This window comes from Camelus ferus, chromosome 17, assembly GCF_009834535.1.
Source record: "Camelus ferus isolate YT-003-E chromosome 17, BCGSAC_Cfer_1.0, whole genome shotgun sequence".
Taxonomy (NCBI): Eukaryota; Metazoa; Chordata; class Mammalia; order Artiodactyla; family Camelidae; genus Camelus; species Camelus ferus.
The window spans coordinates 26,054,359-26,082,281 of NC_045712.1; the positions used below are offsets into that span (position 1 = coordinate 26,054,359).

The window sequence follows — 27,923 nt, forward strand, 5'->3', positions numbered from 1 at the left end:
GGAGTGCCTTACAGAGGAGAACTGTTATCAGGTCAGCTTGATAGTGAGGTACCTGGTGCAGAGGAGGGGTATGTTTATTGCTCATAGCTTTTTAATTTGAGAAATTTTAAACATACAGAAACAATGACAAAGTAATATAGTGACCACCTGGATACAGTCCATCTACAGTTAATAAGGCAAAAACATTAGCATCATCCTTAACTCCTCTCTTAAATATCTTATATTCTGTTCATTAACAATTCCTTTAGGTTCTTCCTTCAGACTATATCCAGAATCCAAACATGTCTCACCACCTCGTTGGCTATCCTCTGATCCAGTCAGCATCTCTGACTACCACCTTAAGCCTCCTCAAGGCTCCTTGATTCCTCTTTGCTCCCTGGTCGATTCTCACCCAGCAGTAAGAGGGATCCTAGTAACTCAAAAGTCAGACTATGTTACTCCCCTGCTCAAAACCGCAGAATGGCTCCCATTTCCTTCAGAGGAGAGGCTGATGTCCTTACAGTGGCCAAGAAAGCCCTGTTTGACATACCACCATTACCTCCACGTCATCGTCTCCCGAAGTCTGCTCTAGTCACCAGGGTTTCCCTGTGGTTCCTCAAACAGGCCAGGCACAGCCCATCTCAGGGCTTTTGCATTCTTTTCTTCTGCATAGAAAGTAGTTCATCCTCCATGCCATATCTATGGACGGGGACTCACTTCCTCACTTTCTCAGGTCTTGAATCCAGTCACCTTTTCAGTGAAACCCTCCCTTACTCAATTAAAATTGCAAATTACTTATCCTTCTCCCCAATACGCTCTAAGTCTCTTTCCAGGTTTATGTTTCTTCATAGCAGTTGTCACCGCTTGATACACTATGCATCTTTCACTTATTTACTTTTGATATGGTCTGTAAGTTCCACAAGAACAGGGACCTATATGCTGTGTTACCAGCCGTGACTTCAGCACCTGGAAAGACGCCTGGCACATAGCAGTCGCCTTCTGCGCAGTGAGTGTAGGAATGGGAACTTAAGGGAGAAACCACTTAAGTCCGGAAAGACTTCCTGGAGGAGTAAGTCCACCACTCGCCGCTACTCCCAAACACCGCCCACAAGGCGTCGGCGCCAGCCCCTCTCTCTCAAGCCGCGCCCATCGAGGCGGGGCTGCGGCCGGAAGCAGCCCCACGGCGGAAGCCAGGCCCGCCTGGCGGTCTAGGCCCTCCTCCCGGCCTGCCCCGGGCTCATGCCCCGCCCACCCGAAAGTGGGTGAAAGGTCGGCGGCGCCGGCGAGGCGGCTAGGTCAGTGGAGCGGGGCCGGCCGGGAACCCACGGACTCTGTGACGGACGGACGTACCATGGCAGACGAGGTGAAGCCCATTAGCCCGCTCAAGAACCTGCTGGCCGGCGGCTTTGGAGGCATGTGCCTCGTGTTCGTGGGGCACCCGCTGGACACGGTCAAGGTGCGAGGAGGCTGGGGCGCGGGCTGGAGGAAGGAGGCCGTGGCAGGGCGCGGAAAGCAGGGTCTCCCGCGAGGCTTGGCCCGTGACAGAAGGGAGGTCCGTGGCAGCGTCCTTGAAAAGTCTAGGGAATTTCCCTTTCACCCTTTTTGAGGGTTGGGGAAACTACCTGCACCCCAAAGAGCTGGACGGCGCAGAGTAAGCAGCCTCTTACCGCCCACCAAGGGCTCTTGGTTTAAAGTTCTCTGTCCCCTAATCTCTTCTGATCTGGCGCCACTTCTTTGGGGATGGGAAAGAAAAAGCGCCTCCCTGAAGCTCTGACTTCTGCAAACCCTCACATTATCAACAGGGTTGAAATAGTTCACCTCAGTAATAAAGACTGCAGCATGGTTAGTCTAGAGGTTTTTTGACACATACCTCTGGAGTCAGAGTGGTCCATCACTGTCTCCTTTGCACCTTTCTCGCCCCAGAGAGAGGCTTGACAACATCTTAAGCCTGTCGCTGCACATCAGCCTGAGTGGCCTCCTGTGGGAAGCGATGATGTCTTCAGTGACTGAGCCCCTTCCAAGGAAAGCAAGTGATCAGCTTTCCCCAGGGCCAGGCTGATCCTCACAACATCGGGGTGAGGAAACCATGGTCAGATTGACTCTAGGAGGGAGTAAACTCATCAGGGTTCATTCCCTAGTTATCCTCACATTACACCTCAACTCTATCCCTTGCAACACTCTCAGCAGTGCCTTGCTGGAGACCAAAGTCCATACCCTGTGACTTAGCATTCAGAACTTCATGCTAGTTTTCTAACCTTATTTCTGGACAAACAGGTGGAGAAAAATGACAGATCATGGCTAGAGTGTGCCTGTGTGGAGCAGACATGAGCCTTATAGAGTGGGAACCCTATGTAGGGGATTTATTAGAATATTGGATCAGGTTTCTTCCTCAGGGAAATTGCTTTGGGGATATTCTCTAGGCAAGTTTGGCAACAAGCTCTTTGATGCCTTTCATCTAGGAGAGGATCTTGAGTCATTCTACACAAGACCAAGGTTAAGCAGCAACCAGGCTGGTTTAGGCACTGAGAAACATGAAATCAGATGTTCATTCAGTAGTTGGTGAATGCTGTGTGTGTTAGGGCTTCGCAGACAGTGGTCATTCTAAGTGGCACTGTCTAGTAAGGGAGAAAAATTGGCCTCTCTTCTACTGTTGATTTCATGTAGACAGAGATCTTGTTAGTTCCTGGCATCTGGGGCCTCTCTTTAAAGAAAAGCAAAACCCTGTTTCTCCCTAATACAAATGTTGCTCTTACCTCCATATCCTCTTGCCCTTCCTCCCAATCAGATGTCAATCCCAGGAAGGGCCCAGTGACCTCTGTACTGAAATGTAACTGACTGAAAATGCTCTTTGGTATTTTTTTTTTTAATGGAGGTACTGAGGATTGAACCCAGGACCGCATGCTTACTAAGCATGTGCTCTACCACTGAGCTATAGCTACCCACTAACTGGGATTTTTAATAGCCAGAAAGTCTCTTTTTAGCTTAAAGCAAAACCACAAATTGCTGACTGCTATCTTTTGACCTCAGCGAGCCAGGTGGGCTTCAAACAAAGCTTGGCCTAGAGGCACTTCTAAAGGTCCAAGGCAACTCACAGTGGCCTGAGAAGGCAGGAGCTGCAGCACTTCAGAGTTGGAGCTCACAAGGCTCTGTGGCAGGTGGTGAAGGGCTGGCTGAGTTCTGACTGGATAAGTAGGGAGACTCAGCACTTCTGGGCTGGGGGAGGGCAGGAATGGAGGCAGATATAGGCTTGGCAGTGAGAGTCAGGTGTAAACTAAGACTAGCCATGAGGACTTTTATGTTCTTGCTGGGCTTGGATGGCTAATGTCATAAGACAGGTATGAGATTTATACAAAATCACGGAAAGATATCAGTCAGATGTTTTGATCTATTTCTCTCTCCCCACTAACTACGGGAGCTTATGCCTAAGCATGGAGGATCTGAGGGCCAAATAAGGGGCTTTGGATGTAAGCAGTAGGAGTCTCTGGAACATTTCTACTGTTGTGTCCTATAAACTCCTCAGATGTGCATATCACCTCCATTGCCTAGAGAATGATTTCTTTAGTGTGGATCATAAGGCCCTAACAAATACAAGAATGAGAAACTAAAAAAAAAATAGAAGAACAGCATGATGAAAATGGTGTTTTGGAAAGGTTAGTATGGTAGTAATCTGAGAAGGATTTTGAAGCAGAAGAACTCTAAGCACAAAAAGAGCCAGGAAAAAGACTGCAAAAGTGACGTGAGTGTATGAGTTATCTCTTGCAGTGTAACAACTTACCCCAAAATTTAGTGGCCTAAAGCAATAACAATATTCATTAACTCTCACAGTCTGTGAGGCAGCTTAGATGGGTAGTCTGGCTTAGGGTTTCTTGTGTGATTGTGAGTATTGGCTGGGATATATAGAAAACTTACAACTCAATAACAAAAAGACAATCCAATTTTAAAATAAGCAAAGGACTTAAATAGACATTTCTCCAAAGAAGATATATAAATGGCCAAAGACATGTGAAATAATGTTCAATTTCACTAATCATTAGGGAAATGCAAATAAAAACTACAATGAGATACCAACTCATACCCAATAGGATGGCTACTATCAATAAAACAAAATAACAAATGTTAGCAAGGATGTAGAGACATTGGAACCCTTGTGCATTATTGTTAGGAGTATAAAATTGTACAGCTACTATGGAAAACAATATGCCAGTTCCTCAAAAAATTAAACATAGAATTACCGTATGATCCAGAAATGACACTTTTCGGTATATACCCTAAAGAATTGAAAGCAGAATCTTTTTTTTAACCATTTTAATTTTATTGTAGTTAATTTACAGTGTTGTGTTAGTTTCAGGTGTACAGCAAAGTGATTCAGTTATATATATATATTCTTTTTCAGATTCTTTTCCATTATAGGTTATTACAAGATATTGAATGGAGGGGTAAAAAAACAAACAAGATATTGAATATAGTTCTCTGTGCTATACAGTAGGTCCTTGTTGTTCATCTATTTTACATGTAGTAGTGTGTATATGTTAATCCCAAACTCTTAATTTATCCATCCTCCCCACCCCCACCTCCATTTTCCCTTTTGGTAATCATAAATTTCTTTTCTGTCTGTGAGTCTATTTCCATTTTGTAAATAAGTTCATTTGTATCACTTTTTAAAATTCCACATATAAGTGATATCATATGATATCTGTCTTTCCCTGTCTTACTTCACTTAATATGATAATCTCTAGGTCCATTCATGTTGCTATAAATTCATTCTTCTTTATGGCTGAGTAATATTCCATATATATACATACACATATACACACATACACATACATATACACCTTCCATTGTACATGTATATTCCACGCCTTCTTTATCCATTTATCTCTTGATGGACATTTAGGTTGCTTCCATGTCTTGGCTGAAAGCAGGGTCTTGAGATATTTGTACATCCATGTTCATAGCATTATTCACAATAGCTAAAATATGGAAGCAAGTGTCCATTAGTGGAAGAATGAATAAGCAAAATATGACATATACATACAATGAAATATTTTTCAGCTTTAAAAAGAAAGAAGTTCTAACACTTGTAACAACATGGATGAATCTTGAAAGCATTAGACTAATATGTGAACTAATTCAGTCACAAAAAGACAAATAGTATATGATCCTACTTACAGGATGTGCTTAGAGTAGTCAGAATCATAGAGAAAGAAAATAAAATGGTGGTTGCCAGGGGCTGGATGTAGGGAGGAATGGGGAGTCATTGTTTAATGGATATAGAGTTTTAGTCTTAAAGGCAAAGAGTTATGGATGGTGGTGATGGTTGTACAACATTATGAATGTATTTAATACCACTGAACTGTACACTTAAAAATGGTTAAGATGATAAATTTTATGTATATTTTACAACAATAAAAAAATTGGGAAGGAAAAAAGGGGCAAAGATCTGAATAGACATTTCACAATACACAAATGGTCAATAAACACATGAAAAATGTTCAACATCATTATCCATCATGAGAATGTAAATCAGAATCACAGTAAGATACCACGTAACACTCACTATGATGGCGATAAAAAGAAAAAACATACACACACACACACACACACACACACGATAGTTCATATACTATGAACTATATACCTCATATACTCCTGGTGGGAATGTAAAATGGTGCAGGCTCTTTGGAAAACATTCTAGCAGTTTCTCAGAAGGCTAAACATAGAGTTAACATATGACCCAGAAATTCTCCTGTGATAATTTTATGTGTCAACTTTAGTGGGCCATGGGGTGTCTAGGTATTGTTCAAACATTATTACATTATTCTGGGTGTATCTGTGAGGGTGTTTTTGGATGAGATTAGCATTTAAATCGGTAGACTAAGTAAAGCAGTTGCCCTCCCTAATGTGGGTGGCCCTCATCCAATCAGTTGAAGGCCTCTTTAGAACAAAAGGCTGAGCTTCCCATGAATAAGGGGGAGACTCCCCCTTCCTGACTCACTGAGCTGGGACATTGGTCTTTTCTTGCCTTTGGACTCAAACTGAAGCATTAGCTCTTCTTGGGTCTTGAGCCTGCCAACTTCTGAACTGGAACTTAACACCATTGGCTTTCCTGAGTCTCCAACTTGCTGACTACAGATCTTAGGATTTACCTACCTCCATAACTGTGTGAGCCAACTCCTTATAATAAAGAAAGAAAGAAATGGATCTCCATATCCTATTGGTTCTGTTTCTCTGGAGAATCTTCACCAGTACAATACCCAAGAGAACTGAAAACATATAGCCACACAAAAACCTGTGTACGAAAGTTTATAGCACCATAATTAATAATAATTTTTAAAATGGGAAAAATGCAATTTTTCATTATCTGATGAACAGATAAAAAGTGGTGTATTTATACAATGCAATATTATTTAGCAATAAAAAGGGATAAAGGACTGATGTATTCTATAACATAAATTAACTTTGAAAACATTATGCTAAGTAAAAGAAGCAGGTATGAAAGACCACATATTGTATGATTTCATTTATATGAAATATACAGAATAGGCAAATCCATAGAGACAGAAAATAGATTAGTGATTGCCAGGATCTGAGGGGAGAGGGGAATGGGGTGTGACTACTAATGGGTGTGGTGGGGGTTTTTTTTGGGGAGGGGTGATGAAAATGTCCTAAAATTGATTATAATGAAGGCTACACAACTCTGAATATACTAAATACCATTTAACTGTACACATTAAATGGGTGAATTTTATGGTATATGAATTATATCTTAATAAAGCTGATAAAAAAATTGGACCAAAGACACCCCACCAAAAATAAACCAGAAAAGATGTTGGCCAGGACTGCACTCATCTGAAGCACTGGCTTCCATGTGGTTCATCCATATGCTGGCGTGTTGGTGCTGACTGTAGTCAGAAGGCCTTGTTTCCTCTACACATGGCCTTTCCAGACAGTTTGAGAGTCCTATGACATGGTGGCTGACTTTCCCCAACACAAGTAACCTGAGATGGAGATAGGCAGAAGCTGACCTTTTTGTCACCTCACCTTGGAATTCACATATCATTAACACCACCACATTCTATTAGATAGAAGTGAGTCACTGAGTCTGGCCTGTATTGAAGAAGAGAGAAATTAGGATTTAACTTTTGAAGGGAAAAGTGTCAGAGAGTTAGTGGACATAATTTAAAACCTCCATGCTGGGTAAGGATGGGTGAGGACTTGGCCTAAGAGAAGACTCCATACAGAAAGAGAAAGAAATTAAGATTCTGGAAACACCTTGAAGGAACTCTCCAATAGACTTGATGCCCATGTGAGTAAGAGGAGGAAAAGCAACAGGAAGTAGTCAGATGCTAGAATTTCAAATCCCTAGAAAGAGGGTGGCCTGGTGGCTCTGGCACAAATGGGATGTTCATCAGGAGGATGACATTCTGGAGATAATTTGAGTAGGGAGAGCTTCTCCAGGCAGTTGGAAATGTAGCCCTAAAGGTGGGGAGAGATAGTCTGAAAATGGCCAAGTAAAAGTCATCACTGAGCAGAAGCTGAAGCCCTGGAATCTGAGTTTTCTGAAAGGGCTAGTGGACCAGATGAGTATGGTACTTAGCCTTAGAGAACACCTGGAGTAGAAAAGGAGACAAAGGAGGGAAGTTTAAGGAGAGAGACAGTTTGAGTCATTGGATACACCAGAAGGTCAAGAAGGATGAGGACCAAGAAAAGTAGGATTAAATCCACCTCACTCTGAAATACCTTTGTTGGAGCACCTTACCTAACCACCAAAAAGGTGCTGCCCATGGGCATAGGGAGTGCCTAGAGCTGAGCTTTGCATCAGCCAGGTCTGGTTTCTGTCACATCACTTGAGCTCACTAAACCCAGTCTCCTCATCTATAAATCAGTAATACCTATTCCACTGGCTCATTGTGGGGTCCATTAACTAAGAAATAAATGACAGAAGTAAATGGCTGAGCAAATCAGAGAAACTGTCATTCTCTAAAAGCATGCAACTAATGACTTACAAGTGCAGGGTTTGAATGAACTAGAGGAAAGAGAAGATTGAATCCAGCAGGGAAAGTGAATGCCAAAGACATGCACACAGGTGCAGCTTTCTCTGCTCAGAGTTTGGCAGACAGTTGGGCCATTGTTACTGACAGGCAGTTCTGATTCTGGGAAATGATTGTTTTAACTTCTGGTTTCAGGTCCGGCTGCAGACGCAGCCTCCGAGTTTGCCTGGACAACCTCCCATGTATTCTGGGACCTTTGACTGTTTCCGGAAGACTCTTATGAGGGAGGTATGGTATCTTGGTGCCGGGCTTCCATTCCTTTTATCAGAGGAACACGTGTACAGGGTTGGTTTGTTACTTCCCTGTGGGATAGGGTGACTGTGCAGTTCTGCTGGAGGTCTAGCCCACAGCTGCAGCTCTCAGTGTGCCATCCCTCCTATTGTCATTGCTCTGGAGTCTATGATAGTTCTGGCTACTGTTTTATGTGGATGACTGAAGCTAATAGAATGATTTTATTTTGGAGGGCAGAATTTAGACCACAGGGAGTTTGTGAGGAATAATCGGAGACATGAAATGAAAGAAAATGCAAATCTGGATCAATCAATTCAAGAGGGTTCAGTGACAGAAGCTAACTTAAAGTCTAGAGGAAAAGTCAGCCAGTCTGAGGATCAGTGAAAAAGGCCAGCAGTGTCTTCAAACCCCTAGACAAGGACACTAAATTGGTCTGGTGCTATTGCATTACATAATTTTCAGATAGTTCTTCAGAGTGAAAACATGGGATTTTTAAAAAGTTTTAATGATGTCTATTACTCACTTCATTAGCACATATGTGACAAGACCTTGTTGAGAACTTTTCCTTTGCTCCCTAAAACATAACTCTCATATGAATAAATACTCTATAAATACATAGTCTTTATTAAATATACAGAAACTGAGAAGCAGGTGTCACCCAGGTAAAGAAGGGATGCTGATAAGTGATGGACTCGGCCTGGGATGAGAAGCTATTCCCAGGGATCCTGCAGGACCCAGGCATGGGAGGAAGATTTTGAGGTGGCTCTTATCCAACCATCCATGAGTGAGATGGTGCTGCATTTTCTTCTGTACGGCTCTCTTTTGTCTCTGCTGCCCAGGGTGCAGTCTTTGGACTTTAGGTCTGCTCAGAGTCCTCTGCCCTTACAGAGAGGCAAGATTACCTGCTCTTGGTCAGCAACTGTTGTAAGAGCACCTATTTAGCAGCTGGGCAATGTGTTGGATGCCGGGGGCCTGGTGAGAAGGGCTTGTATAAATCCATCTCCCCACAGAATGGAATAGGCTTCCTTAGTCTGTATTTTTGCATGTCCCCGGTTTTTGCTGTGTCAGATTGAGCTCTCTGCTTTGAGCTGCCAGACAGGTATTGATTGTTCTGAGTGGAACTGGGTGGGTCAGACAGTGAAAAGAAGGCTAGAGGAGCTGTCTGGAGACATAGGTTTGGCCCTTGGGCCTGGGGCATCCTTCTCAGCCCAGGTGGGGAGCTGTGGGAGGAGGTCTCGAGGGGCTTTGTCACCTGCCGCTTTTGTAGATCCTCCTCAGAACCTTCTCTTCCTATTCACCCTTTCCTATTTACTGCCTCTGCACTTTGTCTTTGGAGAGTCTAGTTGCAGCCTGTAGAAGTGTTAAACCTTTGCAGGATTGGGAGGAGTGCTGACAGGTACAGTTGTGCCCCTTTAGTTCTGGAAAGAAGATGGGTTGTGAATGCCCAGAGTCTGCAGCCAGGCAGTTCTTCAGCCTGAGCCTGTGGACCCTCCCCAGGTGCAGCCCCACCCTGTTTCTCCTCCTACTTTCTGTAGGGAGCAACTTTAACATTTTTTTGTATTTTGTTTTAAAAGTTATTCCTTACTTTGTATTAGAGTGATACAAGCATTTAGTTTGTTATTGAAGAACTTGTAACAAAGTGACCTGCCAGTCCCAATTCTTCAGAGACAGCTACTTTCAGCTCTTTCAGGTGTTAATGCTGTTTTCTACCTAGCTACATAATGTATATTTTATACATTTTTTATGTTTTAGCTACCTATTTGTGGTAGATGATTTTAACTCTTACATTCCTTATCTCTTCTTTCAGCCCTGCCCATATAATCTTGTCATACTTTGTGGTTTAACACAATTAACCTTTTCATGATTACAACTTTATATATGTTTTTTTCTGTTAACTAATGTTGTATAATGTGCATTTCTTGTGCAATTTTTTGTTTTTAATGAAGTTGGGTTAATAATTGTGTCAGTTTCTTTTGCTTGTGTTTCTTTGAATTGCTGTCTCTGTCGTACCCTGAATGCTCTGTAGAATACATTTTTGTTTGGTTTTCCACTGCCTGAACAGTTATAATCTGTTTTTCCAATGCGTGTTGTTCTGCTTTGTTTTTCTTGGAAACTTCCCTCCTAGAGTCCTCTGTCTTGGTACTCTCCTGCGGACTGGCTCTTTCTCAGGCCCACTGCACCCACCACCAGCCTAGAAATCCCCTCCACCTCTCTTGGGCTGAACTTGTGGTCTCCTCAGTCCCAGATCTTCCTCTTCCTTGGTTTACTAACCTGTTTGGTTGGGATACCTATTTGTCTGACTGTCTATTTATTGGCTACTACATGGTTCCTTTCATTACCAAACTGTACTAGTGAAAACTGATGTGGAGTCTTACTATTGTTTTTAACAATAAAACCCCCATGTCTCAATACTTGAAAATCCCAAAATTTCTTACTTACCCGTAATCTCATCCCAAGGAAGTCACAATGTACATTCTGTTTTGTAGTCTGCTTTTTTTCTACGAGTAGTCTCTTCTCATGTTACCATGTGATTTTATGGACTTCTTGCTGTTTCTCTCATTAATCTCTTATTTGGGAGTTTTCAGGTTCATTCCAAAATTTTGGTACTTTGTAAATGCCTGATGTCATTCTTTTTTATATCTTTGAGTATTTCCTTAGAATACATTTCTAGACAGAGAATGTTCCGATGCAAGTGTATGCTACATGTTGCCAAATTGCCTTCCAGAGTAGCAGCTGTTCCCAGTTTCTCCAGCAATGTGTAAGAGGACAACTATTTCTTTTTTTTTTTTTAATTGAAGTATAGTCATTTTACAATGTTGTGTCAATTTCTGGTGTACAGCATAATAGTTCAGTCACACATATACATACATATATTCATTTTCATATTCTTTTTCATTTTAGGTTACTACAAGATATTGAATATAGTTCCCTGTGCTATACAGAAGAAACTTGTTGTTTATCTATTTATATATAATATAAGAGGACAACTATTTCTGATGAATATGGGGGTCTTCTTCCTTTTAAAAGTTCTCCTTGCTTGGAGGAGAAGTAAAGGAAGGAAGCCAGAGTATCAGAGGACACACTGCTTCCCTGTTTCAGTGATGTAAAGGGTAGTTGTTTCTGTAAAGAGCTTCTGCTTCTGTGATTCCTTGCAGGGCATCATGGGTCTATATCGGGGCATGGCTGCTCCCATCGTTGGGGTCACTCCCATGTTTGCCGTGTGCTTCTTTGGGTTTGGTTTGGGGAAGAAATTGCAACAGAAACACCCAGAGGATGTGCTCAGGTGAGTACTTGCAGACCTGCAGCACTTTATGCTGTCCTGCCTGGTGGTGTGATGTGGGTTAAAGGAGAGATCTTTGGCAGACAGTCAGTGACTGTCCTCCTGGGTCCCCAAGGCTGGTTGCTGGTTGTTCTGCATGAGGGAGATACTTGAGTTTCCTTTGCCCTGTGAACCAAAAGAGAAAAGAGAAAACCCAAAGCTCTCCCGTACCCCCTTACCAAGTCATCATAATTTCTGTGAGGTAGTATCACTTACTGGGGCATTAGTAATACCAACCCCACAGCACAGGGAGATCTGAATGCCATGTGTGTAAAATACCATGAAGGCACCTGGTGCTGCAGTAATGACAGCAGCAGCTTTGTTTTCCATCGCCTGGGCTGGGAAAAGGGAAATTTCCAGCTTTTGTTTTACTTCATTTTTATAACATGACTATGACTATTTCAGATACTGGCTTCTCTGTTCAAGTGAAATAAATAAGTATATTTCCTTTTAATAAACTTAAAGAAGTTGGATTTGGGTATGAAGAGGCAGGTGAGGCAGAATTATAGTTCAGAATTTACCAAATAGTTAATGAAAACAGGCTTTTGGGGATGCAAGGGAATTCTGAGTGGGGACATGGGAGGAAAGACACGCTCTGTCTGAGCTGTGCAGGGTGACAACCCCCGGGAGGGGCTGTAGGCAGCACAGGACTCGCAGAGGCTGGCCAGGACTGGGATCCAGGAGCTCAGGGGAGGAAGCCCAGGGTGCTATGTGGTTGTTTCTGTCACTACCTCAGGCCACAGCAGGCTGAGTAAGGGTCTAGATGTAGACAGAGATGCTAGTAATGTGATGCACTATTTCTGGAGTCCTTGTGATCCTTTGAATGTGACTGGCTTCTATAAACAGTCACAGGTAGCCCCAAATGTGGGTGTTAGGGGTCCTTTTGAAGCTGTGTTTGACTGTTGGTCCTTCAAACGTCCCTTGGACACATGTCCTCTCTGAGCACCTGGTCTTTTAGTTCATGTGCCAGCTCACAGCCGTACCAGGGCCATGCAGAAGAACCCCTAGTGGGGTCACTGCTACTATTTCAGCCTGTGGGTTGTATTCCCTGTACTATTGCATCTGTGCTCAGAGAAACACACTTCCTGCTTAAGCAAAGGTTGAGACACTCAGGCCCTCGCCGCCATAATCCTACCCCACGTTCTTGAACGTCAGCCTGGCCACATTCCTCTCCCTGCAGTAGTCTTTGGGGATAATATGGAAAGGAGCATTACCAAGACCTTGCGGTGGAAGCCCAGCACTCACAGATGCTCCCCTGGTGTGGGGGTGAGGGGTAGCAGAATGGCCCGGGGGTCATAGGGTATCTACGTGGTACCCTGTGTATACCCAGAGACCCCATTCAGAGTCTAGTCCCCAGTCCCAGGAGATGGAAGTGTGCCCAGCCTAAGATCTATTTTCCCCTGTGATCCAAAAGAGAAAAAGAGCATATTGGTGTCATGAGGGGAAGTCTAGTTGCTGAGAGGGCTCCTCTTGGGGACAGCAGTGTGAACTGAGACTGTGAAGGAGGCCATGCATGAAAGCAAGTCTCCTGACTATTCAATAGTCAGCTCATGTGCTGGGCTTGCATGCCTGGGGTAGTGTGTGAGCCCTGCGTGGGCTGAGTGCATGGGAAAACCAGGGATGCCCTGTCTAGGGGAAAGGACCTGAAGTGGCTGTCTCCCTATCCCATTTTAACATCTGTTTTCCAGGTTTTGGGCTCCTTGTAGGGTGGGACACCAGGCTTGAAGGCTTAGCTGTCAGATGCTTGGGGTCAGGAGGGGCCTGAGGCTTAGGCTAGTAAGTCAAGTTTTTCAGCAACATTTGTTAAATTGTGGAGACTCTGTTGAAATTCTGTTTGTAGCTTTGTGCTGCATCGCTTCCAGACCACTCTGGTATTGCTAATCTCAGAAAGAAAAGGAGATGCCAGGGGTAGCACAAGCAGTGATGCCAGGAGCCTCCAACTCTTCCAAATACTCAGTGTGGCTCATTCTGGGGGGGCCATGGTGAAGATCCATATCCCTGACCACTAGGGAACTATTCCCTGCACAGAGGGCCACAGGGCCCATCAGTCTGTCTGGGTACCATCCCTGTCTGGGCCTTTCCTAGCATCTTACAACACATTCCCTGCAACTGGCAGGGCTGCCCCTTGGCCTGTGGAAGTGGCCACGTTTGACTTAAAATGTTCTCAGGCTCTTGGTGATCCAGAGGAGGTGAGCTTGATGGGAAACGGGTTGACTGAGGTTTACATCATGGGTTAGAAGCTTTTTTCCGCAACAACCCTGAATTTTGCCGATGAGGACTCAAGGCTCGGAGAGGCTGGAAAACTTGTCCGTAGTCACAGTGCATGGCAGGACTAGGGTGGAAACCATCTCTGACTCTAAAGCTTCTGTCATGAGGCCATCTGAATGGCTCATAATGTTCCTGGCACTGAGACCCCTGCCCTACGAATATACCTAGAACTTGGCTTTTGTGCAAGATATGATATATTTGTGCTAGACTTCTGCCCAGTCCAATTACCTATTTTTTCTTACGAAGTTATCCTCTTTGCTGGGCTTGCCTTTGTCCTGGGTGTTAAGTCACGGGTGCTTGCCTCTTGTTTTTGTTTTCAATGCAGCTACCCCCAAGTGTTTGCAGCTGGGATGTTATCCGGTGTATTCACCACGGGAATTATGACCCCTGGAGAACGGATCAAGTGCTTGTTACAGGTAAGGGTATGATCCGGGGTGGGGGATGCGATCTGGGAGGGAGGTGGCTAGCTTTTCCCACTGGGTATACAGTTTTATTTGGATGTTTATGTCCTTTCACCCTTTACAAAGGCTTCAGGTCAGGTGAGCAAAACAGTTTCAAGGTTTTCAGAAACATGAAAGGAATCATAGTAGAATCAAGAACCAGGACAGTATAACAAATCAACCAAATGTCACACCTGTGACAGGTCAGACCAGACTTATCCACCCTCATTAGCAGCTACTTCAGGAACTCTGAAAGGTGAGTCATGTCTCATCAGAGGTGGAAGGGAGGCTGCTCCTGCCCAACATATCTTACGTCCCTTACCCTTTGCCCTAAGTCTCAGTGCCCTTCGAGTGCCTGGCTTGGTCCCAGGCTGAGGATGTGAACTGGCTGCCTGCTTTACCACACAGGGCTCCTTTTTAAAAAAAAGTGTCATTGCTTTGTTCTTTAAATGGCTGAGCAATTTAACACACAATCTTTGCTAGAAAATTTTGGTACTGTGGAGAAGCACAAAGAAAACAATGTATTTATTACTCATGTTATCACCCCTCTGAGGGAATCACTTTTATGCTTTCTGTGTGTCTCCTAGTCTTTTTTATAAACATGTATATTAAGAAATGTTATCTTTTGAAATAAAATTGGGGTCACATGGTGCAATTGTTTTGTAACCAGCTTTTTTCATTTGCTGTATCACAATATTTTTGTGATTATTTTTCTCAAGCATCATTTTCTACATTTTATTTCAATATGTGGCTGTCATTTACCTAATAATACCTCATATGGGGGTATGATAAATTATATGCCATAGTGAAGATCTTTCAATAAGTTTTTGCCGATGTACCTGATTATTTTCTTAGGATAAATGTCTAGGCTTGAAATTAGTATGTTTAAAAAGTATGTACTTTTAAAAATATTTTTAATGCATATTAACAAATGGCCTTCCTATAAAGGTCTGTCCCTGTCTATTTCTGTCAACAGTAGAAGAGCACCCGCTTCCCAGCAGACTCTGCAGCATCTAATTTACAATGTTTGCTAGTCTGATGGGTGAAAAATTTGCAGTTTGCAGTTTCAATTTTTCATGCTTTTAATTGTTGGTGAGATTAATTATTTTGATGCATATTAGCTGTTTGTAATTTTTCCTTTGTGAAGTGTCTACTTGTGTTCTTTGCTCACTTATTTTTTAATTGATTTATAAAAGCTTTGGACATATTTTTAATATATTGTTTAAACATTTTTATACAGTTTTTAAAGGTTACATCCCATTTACAGTTATTATAAAAATATTGGCTATATTCCTTGTGTTGTACAATACATTCTTCTAGCCTGTCTTACACGCAATAGATTGTACCTTCCACCTCCCACCCCTAAAAACTTCAGACATATTAAGTTTATTAACTTCTTATCATATGTGGCAAGTCTTTCTCCTGGTTTCCATTTGTCACTTGATTTTGTGCATTTTTTAATTAAACTTTTTCTTTTGAGATAATTATAGACTCACATACAGTTGTAAGAAATAATACAAAGAAAAAAAAGAAATACATGATACAGAGAGAGCCCATGTACCCTTTACGCAGTTTTTCCACACAGGTAACATATTGTAAAACTATATCAAAACCAAAATACTGACATTGATATAGTCAAGATACAGAACATTTCCATCATGCCAAGGATCCCTCATGTAGCCCTTTAACAGCCACATTCACTTCCCTTACCCCTCTCCAGTCCTTAACCACCCCAGCAACCACTGATCTGAGCTCCATTTCTGTAATTTTGTAATTTCAAGACGGGTATATATAAATGGAATCATACAGTACGTAAACTTTTCAGATTGGCTTTTTTAACGCAACATAATTTTCTGGGGATTCATTCAGATTGTTGCCTGTATGAATAGTTCATTCCTTTTTAGTAGTCCATGGTATGGATGTACTACAATACATTTAACTTTTCATCTATTGAAGGACATCTGGGTTGTTTCCAGTTTTTGGCTGTTATGAATAAAGATGCTATAAATATTCATGTACAGAGATTTTTTTCTGAGAAAATCAGTCTTCATTTATTTGGGATAAATGCCCAGGAATATAATTGCTGAGTCATAGAGTAGGGTAGTTGCATGTTTAGTTTTCAAAGAAACTACTGAACTGTTTTTCTGAGTAGCTGTATCATTTTACTTTCCCACCAACGAATGAATGATCGAGTTTCTCTGCATCCTCATCAACATTTGGTGTTGTCAGTATTTTTAATTTTAGCTATTCTGATAGGTGTGTAGTGATATCTCTTTTTAATTTGCATTTCCCTAATAGCTGAAGATGTTGAACATCTTTTCAGGTGCTCATTTGCTGTCTGTATATCCTGTTTGGTGAAATGTCTGTTTATGTGTTTTGCTCATTTTCTAATTGGATTATTTGTTTTTTTATTATTGAGTTTTGACAGTCCTTTATTCTAGATACTAGTCCTTTGTCAGATATGTGGGTTTGCAAATATTTCCTTCCAGTCTATAGTTTGTCTTTTCATCTTCTTAACAGTCTTTTGAGAAAACATTTTTAATTTTGATGAAGTCCTGTTTGTTAATGTTTCTTTTATGGGTTGGGTTTTGGATGTTTGGGGCATCAGATCTAAGAACTCTTTACCTAGCCTGAAATCCCAAAGATTTTCTTGTGTTTTTTTTCTAAAAGTTTTATGTTTTCCATTTAAGTCTGTGACTCCATTTTGAGTTAATTTTTATATTATATATGAGAATTAGGTCAGAGTTCTTTTTTTTTTCTTTTGCCTGTGGCTGTCCAGTTGTACCATACCATTTGCTGAAAAGACTTAACCTTTCTTCCATTGAATTATGTTTGCAACTTTGTTAAGAATCAACTGGGCATGTCTACTTCTGAGCTATTTTTCCCCCCTCATTGATCTATGTGTCTATCTCTGTACTAATATTTCACAGTCTTGATTAGTATAGCCGCATACTAAGTCATGAAATTGAGTAGACTGATCTTTCCCACTTTAATCTTTAAAAAAAAATTGTTCTAGCTATTCTAATTCCTCTGTATTTTCATATAAATTTAGGATAACTTAGAAAATTGAGAAAAATCTTGTTGAGATTATGTTACACTTATAGGTCAATTTGGGCAGAGTTAACACATTATTTTGAGTCTTCCAATCCATGAACATGTTCTGTCTCTCCATTTATTCAGAACTTTAATTGCTTTCATCAGCATTGTGTAGTTTTCAGGATAAGCCCTTATTATGTTTTCTTATATTTCTACCTAAGTGCTTCTCTCTTTTTTGACTTTGGAAAATGGCATTGTAAATGGTGGTACTATAATTTTTATTTTATTCTCTACATGTTAATTGCTAATTTATAGGAGTACAGTTGATTCTTGTTTGTTAATCTTACATACTGTGAACCTTCCTGAACTCCTTTATTAATTCTATGGCTTTTTTTTGGTGGATTCTTTGGGATTTCCTACATAGATAATCATGCCCTTTGCAAACAGGGACAGTTTTATTTCTTCATTTCTGAACTGTTTGCCTTTTCTTTCTTTATTTCACTGGCTAGGACTTCCAGTACTAAATTGAGTAAGAGTGATAAGAGTGGATATTTTTGCCTTGTTCACTATTTTGCTGTTAAATATAATGTTAGATGTAGGGTTTTGGGTTTTTTTTTTGTTAGATGCTCTTTATCAAATTGAGAAAGTTACTTTCTATTCCTCTTTTTCTGAGAGTTTTATCATGAATGGATATTGACTTTTGTCAAATGCTTTTTCTGCATTGATTGATGTGATCATGTAATTCTTCTTTTTTAACCTCTTAATATGGTGGATTGCATCAGTTGATTTTCGAATATTGAACCAACTTTGCATTGCTGGAATAAATCCCCCAACTTGGTCATGGTGTATAATTCTTTTTATATATTGCTAAATTCTATTTGCTTATATTTTGTTAAGGAATTTTGTGTCTAGTCTTGAGAGATATTAGTCTGTCATTTTTTCCCCCCTGTATTGTCTTCTTCTGGTTTTGGTATCAGGATAACATAGCTTCATAAAATGAATCAAAAAACAATCTCTGTTTTTTGAGATTGTGTAGAATTGGTATTAACTTTTCTTTAAACATTTGGTAGAATTTTAAGTGAAACCATATAGACTTGGGGATTTGCGGGAAGGAATTTAAAGTTAAGAATTCAATTTCCCTAATAGTTACAGGGCTATTCAAATTACTTAATTTATATTGGGCAAATTGTGGTATTTTTTGTTGTTGCCTTTTTATCTAAGATGTCAAATTTGTATGTAAAGTTGTTTGTAGTATTCCTTTATTATTCTTTTCTCATCTGCAGGTTCTGTGGTGTTATCTTCTGTTTTATTCCTGGTGTTAGTAATTTGTGAATTCTCTCTCTCTCTTTTTTTTTTTTTTTTTCTGTCAGCCTCACTAGAGGTTTGTCAATTTTATTGATCTTTTCAAAAAAGATCTTGTTTTCATTGATTTTTCTCTATTGTTTCTATGTTTTCAATTTCATTTCTTTCTGTTTGTATTTTATCATTTATCTTCTTATTTCCTTCTTTCTGCTTGTTTTGGGTTTAGTTTGCTTTTCTTTTTTTGTGTGTGTGGTTCTTGAGGTACAAGCTTAGATTACTGATTTGAGGCTTTTCCTCTTTTCTAATGTATGTAGTTACTGTTTTTCAGATTAGATATTTTCCATTGTTCTATCTTCCAATACTGATTTTTTTTCTCTCTTCCTTGTATTCTGCTGTTGAGGGGGCCATCCACTGAGCTTTTTATTTCAGTTGTATTTTTCAGTTCTAAAATTTCCATTTGGTTCTTCCTTATATCTTTTATTTCAGTGCTGAGATTTCATTTCTTTACTGCGGCTTTCTGTTTTTTAATCTATTTCAAGCATGTTAATAATTACTCATTGAGGGATTTTTTTTTCACAATGGCTGCTTTAAAATCTTTGTTAGATAATTCTAAGATCACTGTCATCTTGGTGTAGGCATCTATTGCTTCTTTTTTCTTTCAGTTTGAGAGCTTCCTGGTTTTGGATATGATGTATGATTTTCAATTGAAACCTGGATATTTGCATATTACATTGAGATTCTGGATCTTATTTAAACTTTCTGTTTTAGCTGGCTTTCTCTGACACCACTCCAGCAGGAAGGGAAGGATGCTACCTTGTTACTGCCAGGTGGAAGTCTAGGTTCCCCACTTCGGCCTCTGTTGACACTTGAGGATGGGGCGCTCCTTTTTACTGCTGGGTGGGTGTGGGAATTCCATTGTCTCCACTGACAAGACAGGACAGGAGAGTGCTGGTGCCAGGCTGTCAGGGATGAAAGTCCTTATTCCATACTTAGACTTCTCTGACTCCACCCAGGCAGTATGTTGGGTACCTCGTTATAACCCTGTAAAAGGGGAATTCTAGGCTCCCCTCATGGTCTTTGCTGGCGTGGATGGGGGTGAGGCCACAGTTTTTCTACGGTGTACTGCTATAGTAGAGTGTTCATTGTCTGAAGTTTTTCTATCTTTCTAGGCTGTTCCTTTCCTGGTCCTTTGCCTAGAGAATGTAAGCTTTTGTTGGGGCTTCTTTTTGGTCTGTGCCTGTTGACATTTCTGGATTGCCAGTTTCTTTTGCCTCAATTTTGAGATATAGCAAAACAAAAACAAAAACAAAACAAAAAAACAGGAACTCACCACTGTGTCATTCCTCAAGTCCCAAAGTCCTTAGCCACTTTGCTTCTTCCCTCTAAACTCTCAGAGTCCTCTTATATTTGTTTAAAAAAAATAATATCTAGGGCTTTTTGTTGTGTTCAGCATGAGGAATAGGGAAAATACTCCTTAATTACTATTTTTTGTTTCAGTTTATTTTTTGAGGGGGTAGGTAATTAGGTTTATTTATTCATTTTTAATGGTGGTGCTGGGGATTAAACCCAGGACCTCATGCATGTTAGGCACATGCTCTACCACTGAGCTATACCCTCCCACCTAGGGAAAATATTTCTTAGAAGTGCAAGTCTATATATTGGTTTTGACTAAGGGAATGTTTATTTTCAGTAGGCTTGTCTGTTAGTCTTTTCCTTCATGGTTTCTTCTTTCTTTTCTTTCTTCTTTTTTCCCCCCCTTCTTTCTCTTTTATGCCTGTAGTCCTTTTCTCTCCTACAGGAGACAGTCCCCATCCATATTCTTCTCTTACATTCCTCCACTCTGCTGGGTGACTACTTTGTACCTCACTTCTCTTCTGAAGCTCCCATCCTCTCAGCAGATGATCTGGCTTGCTATTTCACTGAGAAAACTGAAGCCACCAGGAGAGGACCTTACCAGATGCCCTCCACTGCCTCCAGCCACCCACTTGGCATCTGCTGCTACGTCCGTGACTGCCCAGCTTGTTTCCACCAAGGACGGCCCATGCTTCTGTTTGACCCTACCTCCTGTCCCCTTTTGCTCATCCAGAGACCTTACTTCAACAATTCTCTCTCTCCTCTTCAACATAAATTTTTGCTCTTCAATGGATTGTTCTTTTCAGCAATACAAGCATCAGCATGTTTGTATTTTCACCTTAAAAACACAAACTTCTCTCTTGGAGGAATGGGAGGTACAAACTCTTGGGTGTAAGATAGTCTCAAGGATGTACTGCACAACACAGGGAATAGAGTCAATATTTTATAACAATTATAAATGGAAAGTAACCTTTAAAAATACAAACTTCTCTTTATTCTGCTTGCCACATCAATTTCTGTGTTTCCTGTTTTTTTCCCCCTTACATCAAAACTCCTTGAAAAAGTTTTTGTTTTTCTTTTTTTTTCCCCTACTCTTTGTCTCTAGTTCCTTTTTGCTAATTGTTAAATCCACTTCAGTCTGGCTTTTTCTTTACAACTGTAATGAAAGTACTTTTGACAAGTTCACCAGTGACCTTTACACTAAGTTTAGTGTTCAGTTCTTGGGCCTGAACACTGATCCATTTTGATGCATCAACAGAAATTTGACTAAGCTAATCCCCTCATCTTCCTTGAAGAGCTGTCTTCACTTGGCTTCTCTCCTGATTTTCCTCCTACCTACTTGGCTGCTCTTTCTCTGTATCCTTTGTTGATTCATCATCATCTTCCTGATCTTTTAATGTTCATGTGCACAGGGCTTAGTCCTATTACACTCATCTCCTTGATGATTTCTTCTTGTCTCATGACTTTTAGATACCATCTATATGCTAATGATTTTCCAATTTATATCTCCAATTCCAGACTTTTCCCGAACTCCAGAATAGTTTATCTAACACTTCCATTGCATGCTAATAAGCACTTCAAAGTCACCATGTGCAAAACTGAACTGGTCTTCCTTTATACCTGCTCTACCTACAACCTTCTGCAACTCAGTTGGTGGCAATACTATCCTAGTTTTTTAGCCCTAAAACCCAGGACTCCTCCTAGATTCCTTTTTGTCTCACTGTGCATATCCCATTTGTTGAACAATTAAGTTGGTTTTCAGCATATCCCAAATCTATCCCTTCCCATCACCTCCGTCACAATTACATTGCTCCAGGTCACCTTCAGCCCTGGCCTGGATCACTGTGAGGGCCTCACTTGTTTCCCTGCTTATAGTCTGTGCTGTACATACAGTGAGAAGATTCTGTTAATATGTCAGTTCCATGCCCAGTTCTCTTTGGCCTACTCCCACCCCCAGGTCACTGTGAATCAGCTCTAGTGTCCTCTGGTAACATGGGTCTCCCTGGTGTTCCTCAGACACACCAGGTTCACCTGTGCTTGGACCATCTGGGAAAGTTATATTTTTAGAAAGCCATGGATACTCGATTGACATTGTCTTAAATTTATTATTTTTAGAAAAGTTGATGTCTTTCTGATTGAAAACTTCTCGTAACCAAAATTATGACTCTCTTCATTCACCTTTTCTTTTGTGCCCCTTGGAAATGTTTCAGAGTTTTATTTATCCAAATCATATTGCTTGATGCACATGTATTTTATTGCTATTTTGAATGGGATTCTTTTCCATTATTTTCCAACTAGTTATTGTTGGTATGTAAGAAAATTACTGGACTTACATATTTATTTTGTAAGTATTTCTCCTTGGAGCTTTTAAATCTGAACTCGCTTTCCAGCTTTAATTACCTTTGGTTGATGCCCTTGTGTGTTCTGATTCCTCTTGACTGTGTACTTGCTGTGGATCCTGCACAGGGCTGTATTTCTCTCAGATCTTTTCTGAGATTACTCCCGCCTGCCCTCAGGCTCTTGGCTCTTAGGCCCTGGAGTCCAGAGGCTGGGATAGGGGCCTTTCCTTGGCCCTCCCCTAGCTCTGCACAGAACCTCTATCCAGGTGCTTAGAGCTCCAAATACAACTTCTGGTTCACCTTCTCTTAACTAAGTTTCACGATCAGTTAGAGCTTGGGATGGATTTGGTGTTCAGTGGATATTTGTTGAAGGAATAAGTGAATGACTGAAGTATTTGTCTCTTCCTTTCTAGACCTTCCAACTAGCTTTATTTGGAATGCTCTTATATTTGGGAAAGTTCCTCAACTTATTTTCCAACTCGTCTGTTGATTTTTTTCCTGGTTAATGTATGTGTACTTTGTCACATTTTCACCCAGCCTTATTTCATAATGACTTCCACCAATATTGCACATTCTAAATAACTATCGATTGGACAATGAAGTCTTTCATTGGTCTAACGCATAATGACCACTCCCACACTCACTTTGTAATCTTCTGTAACCTGTTGAGTCTGTTGATGGTGGTGCTGACTTGATGACGCTTCCCTCCTTCTCAGATTCAGGCTTCTTCAGGTGACACCAAGTACGCTGGTCCCTTGGACTGTGCAAAGAAGCTATACCAGGAGTCTGGGATCCGAGGCATCTACAAGGGGACTGTACTCACCCTCATGCGAGGTAACCTTTGAGGCCCTCCACCTGTGGTCAGTTTGGATGGGGGGACTCACCTGAAGTGGATTTGCCACAGAGGGTCTGGCCTGGATCACCAGATTAGCCTTGGCACCAAACATGACAGGGCCGGCACTGTGTGTCCTGGTTATAGGCCATCTCACCTCTGGCCAGCATGCACACAAAGAGGATGGGGGGACCTTCCATCTTTCTGGTCGGCTGGCCTTTAAGGTTGGAAGTCATGATAGCGGCAGTTGGAGTGGAGTAGACAGAAATCGTGACTGGAAGGATGAGTGGAAAGAAAGAAGGACTTAGGAACAATGGAGCTCTTGTGGCTTGAGAGGCATGTCCTAGTGTGGTGGCAGTAGGAGAGGCAGAGACAGGCCCACCCTTGTCCTGAGATGGCAGCTTGAAGGAAGCCAGTTGCTTGCTGTGGTTATAACTGCTTGGCGTGGGCATATTAGTGGGGACCACTCAGAAGGCCTTTGAAGATGAAATGATGCCATGCATGTTTGCAGTCACTCACACCAGTGCTTGCTTGCTCAAGAACAGCATCTGATCACTGCAAAGTGATTATTGCAAATAGGAAGTGCTGCTGAGGAACTTCTAAGGAAACCTTGAAGGGTCCAGTGCCAAGCTTGGCTCTCCTAAGAGCAAGAAATCTGTGAGGATTTTATATCATTTAATTGACCTCTTTCTTGCCACTTATAGATGTTCCAGCCAGTGGGATGTATTTCATGACATATGAGTGGCTGAAAAATACCCTCACTCCAGAGGGAAAGAGGTGAGAACAGAAGAACTTAAAGTCACTTTTCCCAGTCGTGGGTAGGTTGCCCTTTCCTCTTAGTGGGTCTGAAGGCAGGAGTGGGGCTTGCTTCTGTCTCCATGTCTGCTTTCCTCTTGTTGCTGCTGAGGCCCAGCTAATACCTCTTACTCTGTGCCTCACCCAGTGGAGCAAGTGTCTGAAACAAGTACAGGAAGCCTCCTCCAAGGAGCAGCAGCTACCACGCCACAGGAGCCCTGGCCTTAGACCTCCAGCCAGTTTCTCCTTCTCTGTGGCTGCCCTGTCTGCCACTGGAGGGATGGTCTGAATGCATTCTCACAGCCTTTGTCTGACTGGGGCTGTGGTTGGTATTCTGCAGTGTCAATGAGCTCAGCGTACCTCGGATCCTGGTGGCTGGGGGCATCGCGGGGATCTTCAACTGGGCTGTGGCAATCCCCCCAGACGTGCTCAAGTCCCGCTTCCAGACTGGTTAGTAGAGGAGAGTGGGACAGGTTGGGGGTGGAGTGGGTCCCAAAACTGGCTGCCCCTGGGGTACAGAGCTCTTAAGGCCTTAGGGATACTCACTCTCCATAGCAGCACCCAACATCTGCCTGATCAACATTCTCCCTTGCAGTCATTTGTGTTCTTAGAACCCTAGACTAATTTTCTTGTCGGCTTAAACACAAAATTGAGATAATAAGTCAGAACCACCCTCCTTCCCCAACTTAAGCTGAAGGACTGTTTGTTTCATTCTTTATTCCCTTCTCTACCCTCTTGGCACCAGTAATCCAGATATTTGTGTCTGTTCGTCCCAAGGTGAACTGTGTTGTCTGTGGATGGGTCCCAGATGACCTGCAAGGTGTCCTCTCCCTGGTGCTATGGCCCTGCAGGAAGACTTGACTACAACATTGTCCCCATGTGGGTCATCATGGTCAGGTCGGGAAGCTTCCCGAAGCCTTAACAGTTGGGTTCTGCCCACAGCGCCTCCTGGGAAATATCCTAATGGTTTCAGAGATGTGCTGAGGGAGCTGATCCGGGATGAAGGAATCACATCCTTGTATAAGGGGTTCAATGCAGTGATGATCCGAGCTTTCCCAGCCAACGCGGTGAGTGACTGGCAGGGGCTGTGCTTTTCCCTTTGGGGCTCAGAACAGGGTGCAGATGGGCTGACTTTGCTTGTTTCTGGGATTGAATTGGGGGCTCACTTTTCCCAAAACCCCACACTCAGCCAGAGCCTCCTTATTTCCTCCTTTCCTGAAGCTGCCCTTGTGATTCTCTGAGATGAGAAGCTTTGATTTCCTGATCTGGCCATTTGAAGTGGGCAGTTGTAGGACATGCGTTTTCCTCCCCTTTTAGGCAGGAGAAAGCACAGCTAGATTCCCTGACCTGGGTTGGGAGTACTATTAGGGAGGAGTTCTGGTCCTGATGAGGCCAGCCAAGCATGGTGCTGAGGTCTCTGTGAATAGTCTCAACTCCTGTTGGCTTTTTTCTTCCTTCCAACCCCTTCTCAGGCTTGTTTCCTTGGCTTTGAAGTTGCCATGAAGTTCCTTAACTGGGCCATGCCCAACTTGTGAGGCTGAAGGCTGCTCAAAGCTTCAGGATGCTGGAAGCTGTCGCCCGAGGAGGAACAATGGGTGGGACTAGGCCACCCTGAAGGGTGAGGGGAGGGGGATGGTTGGATGAGAACCCTGTGCATGGGCTTGTTGAGACCATTGCCTTAATGACATCCTCTACCTGGTATAATTTGCCATTTTGAAACTTGAATCCACTCTTGTCAATTGAAGGGATCTCACGAGGATTTGGAGATGGAGCAAGTAGCTTCTAGATTGGATACCACCTATGGCCAGAGTGTTGTCTACTGGTTGACTACTCTCCCTACTACACCCAAAATACTCCCCGAGAAAGAGGGAAATCTCAGCCTCTCACTGGAGACACTGCATGTTTTCAGCCAGCTGACCAGGACCTGGGCCCGTCTTTGATCCCTAGCCAGGAACACTTACCAGATTTCCAGGGTGTCATCTAATCCTGGCCTGCATGTGGGAATGTGGACTTGAGGCCCACATCTGTGTGTCCATGTAGACTGAGCAAATGTGCCTGGGGCAGATAGCCTGTTAACCATCAGGTTATTTCTTTTTCATGCACGCAAGTAATCAAAATTAAAACTAGAGTAGCCTAATTTCCCAGGAGTAGGTGGAGAGCTTTCCCTCCTACAGTGAGGAGAGTTTTGAATCGACAATCCCAGCTTGCTAGGATAAGTGAGAAATCCCAGGGTGTAGGAAGGCTCTTTTTGCACACTCTTTTCTCATGAGAGCACCCTATTTTAACAGGAAACAATAAATATTGTTTCTAATTTTTACATTGTGTGAAATTGTTTTCTTTTGATTCTGGGTCATTTCAGCAGGCAGCCTCTGGCCTTGGTGAAGGCTGTCAGGGATCCAGTATCCTTCCCTGGTTGCTTCAGGCTGGGGCTCCAACAGGAGAAATAGCAGGAAGTTTTGGCCAGCCCAGCCTTCCTTGACTGCCCCAGCCCCAGCTGCTTGAGGGTGGGGTGGGGTAGGATGGGGCAACTTGACTGCAAGCCTGGCATGCAGGCCCTGCCAAGGCCCAGCTTGCAGCCCACCGCTTCATTCTTTTACCTCTCTACCCTCAGCCATGAGTGTCTCAATTAACAGATGGAGAGTCAATTGTTCTTAGAGGCCAAAAGCAATCCTGAGTTTTCATATGGACTTTGGGGTCACTGTGTGATCCGATGTCACCAGCTTAGCATTACTAATCAGGCTGACGATGATGTGCAGATGCTGCCAGAGGTGAGGGAGAAATGGAGATTCACAAGCTAGTCTGTCTTGTCTGGTGGAGGGAGAGGCTATCAGAGCTCGGCTTCTCTGGCATTGTCTCAACTGGCAGTCACAGTCAGTTCCGCTGGCACTTCCCGCCTCATTGTCGCTGCACAGAGATCCCTGGACTTTGGCTTTAGCGCCATCACTTGTTGTAAATGGGTGAAAGGGGAAGGGACCCACCCTTATCTGGGAGTGGGTGTGGCCAACCTGGCTGGAAGCTGAAAATTTAGGGGTTGAAGGAAGGAGGCTTTATTCTTGGGAAGATATTTCTGGATGATGGTCAAGTGAAAAAATAAAATAACAGTTTTAGGGATGAAAATTGTGTGCCCTCTGCCTGGGAAGATTACTTCAGTGTTATGCTTGCCTCCTCTCATGCTGCAGGGTATCTTTGCTTAATCTCTCACTGATTAGGAGGTGGCCACATCTGTGGCTCTTGAAGCTCTTCTTGGCACCTCCCGTCCTTGGGACAGTCCTGAAGCCTCGGCCTTTGCCTACAGCCCCTTTAAGTATATTTGTATTCTAGCCAAATGCCAACCATTCCCATGGCTCAGGATCATTTTTACAGTCTCTGCTTCTGGATGATTTGCCCTTTGAAACAGTTTCTATTTTAAAATGGAATGTTTTGGTTCCTTGATGTTAGTGGTGATAGATACTTTTACTCCCTTGAGTGTTCAATAGATGTTAAGTCAAATAGGGAAGTCTGCGGAGCCATATTTCTGATCGGAGCAGAGCAGATGGTGAGTTATTCCCTCCTGGCTGGCACTTCCTGTTTATGATGCACTTTGAAATGCCACCTGTTCCTGATATATCTTTTCTCTCTCTGATGGGGGTAAGGGTGCAGGAGATATTGGGGCCCTCCCAAGCAATTTCTCTGTCATGGGCAGTTGTAAGTAGAAACCAGTGATTGTTAAAACAACCAGCTGGTGATAACAGCCTCACCCAAGAACAAAGAAGAGTATAACTGGGTCAGAGGTGAAGAACAGAGGGCCGGCTGTTGCAACCTCAGCCTATTAGAAGCAATGGTAGTGCCATTTCTGCTGTAAGGTCATAGCATCTCTACCCATAGTTCTTTCCCCACAGTTCTTTTGAGGCTAGAACCCCTTATGCCCTTTCTAACCTCTTCATGGGTTCATTCTCATTGCTTTATCCCCATGTAACTCAGTTTTTAATGAGTAGGGAT

General features: G+C 42.4%; 1 protein-coding gene across 2 annotated transcripts; it reads left to right on the plus strand.

Moving 5' to 3' along the window:
* Nucleotides 1–1,226: 1,226 nt before the first annotated feature.
* Nucleotides 1,227–26,262, plus strand: SLC25A20 (solute carrier family 25 member 20). Of its 2 annotated transcripts, XM_006174150.3 has the most exons (9): nt 1,229–1,435; nt 8,166–8,258; nt 11,417–11,544; nt 14,174–14,264; nt 23,035–23,152; nt 23,855–23,927; nt 24,286–24,395; nt 24,888–25,012; nt 25,418–26,262. In XM_006174150.3, the coding sequence occupies exons 1-9, from the start codon at nt 1,331–1,333 to the stop codon at nt 25,478–25,480; spliced, it is 906 nt and encodes a 301-aa protein (XP_006174212.1). In that variant the 5' UTR covers nt 1,229–1,330; the 3' UTR covers nt 25,481–26,262. The 2 variants fall into 2 exon arrangements, with proteins under 2 accessions (XP_032314448.1, XP_006174212.1); XM_032458557.1 differs by lacking the exon at nt 8,166–8,258 and having other exon boundaries at nt 1,227–1,435.
* Nucleotides 26,263–27,923: the final 1,661 nt, after the last annotated feature.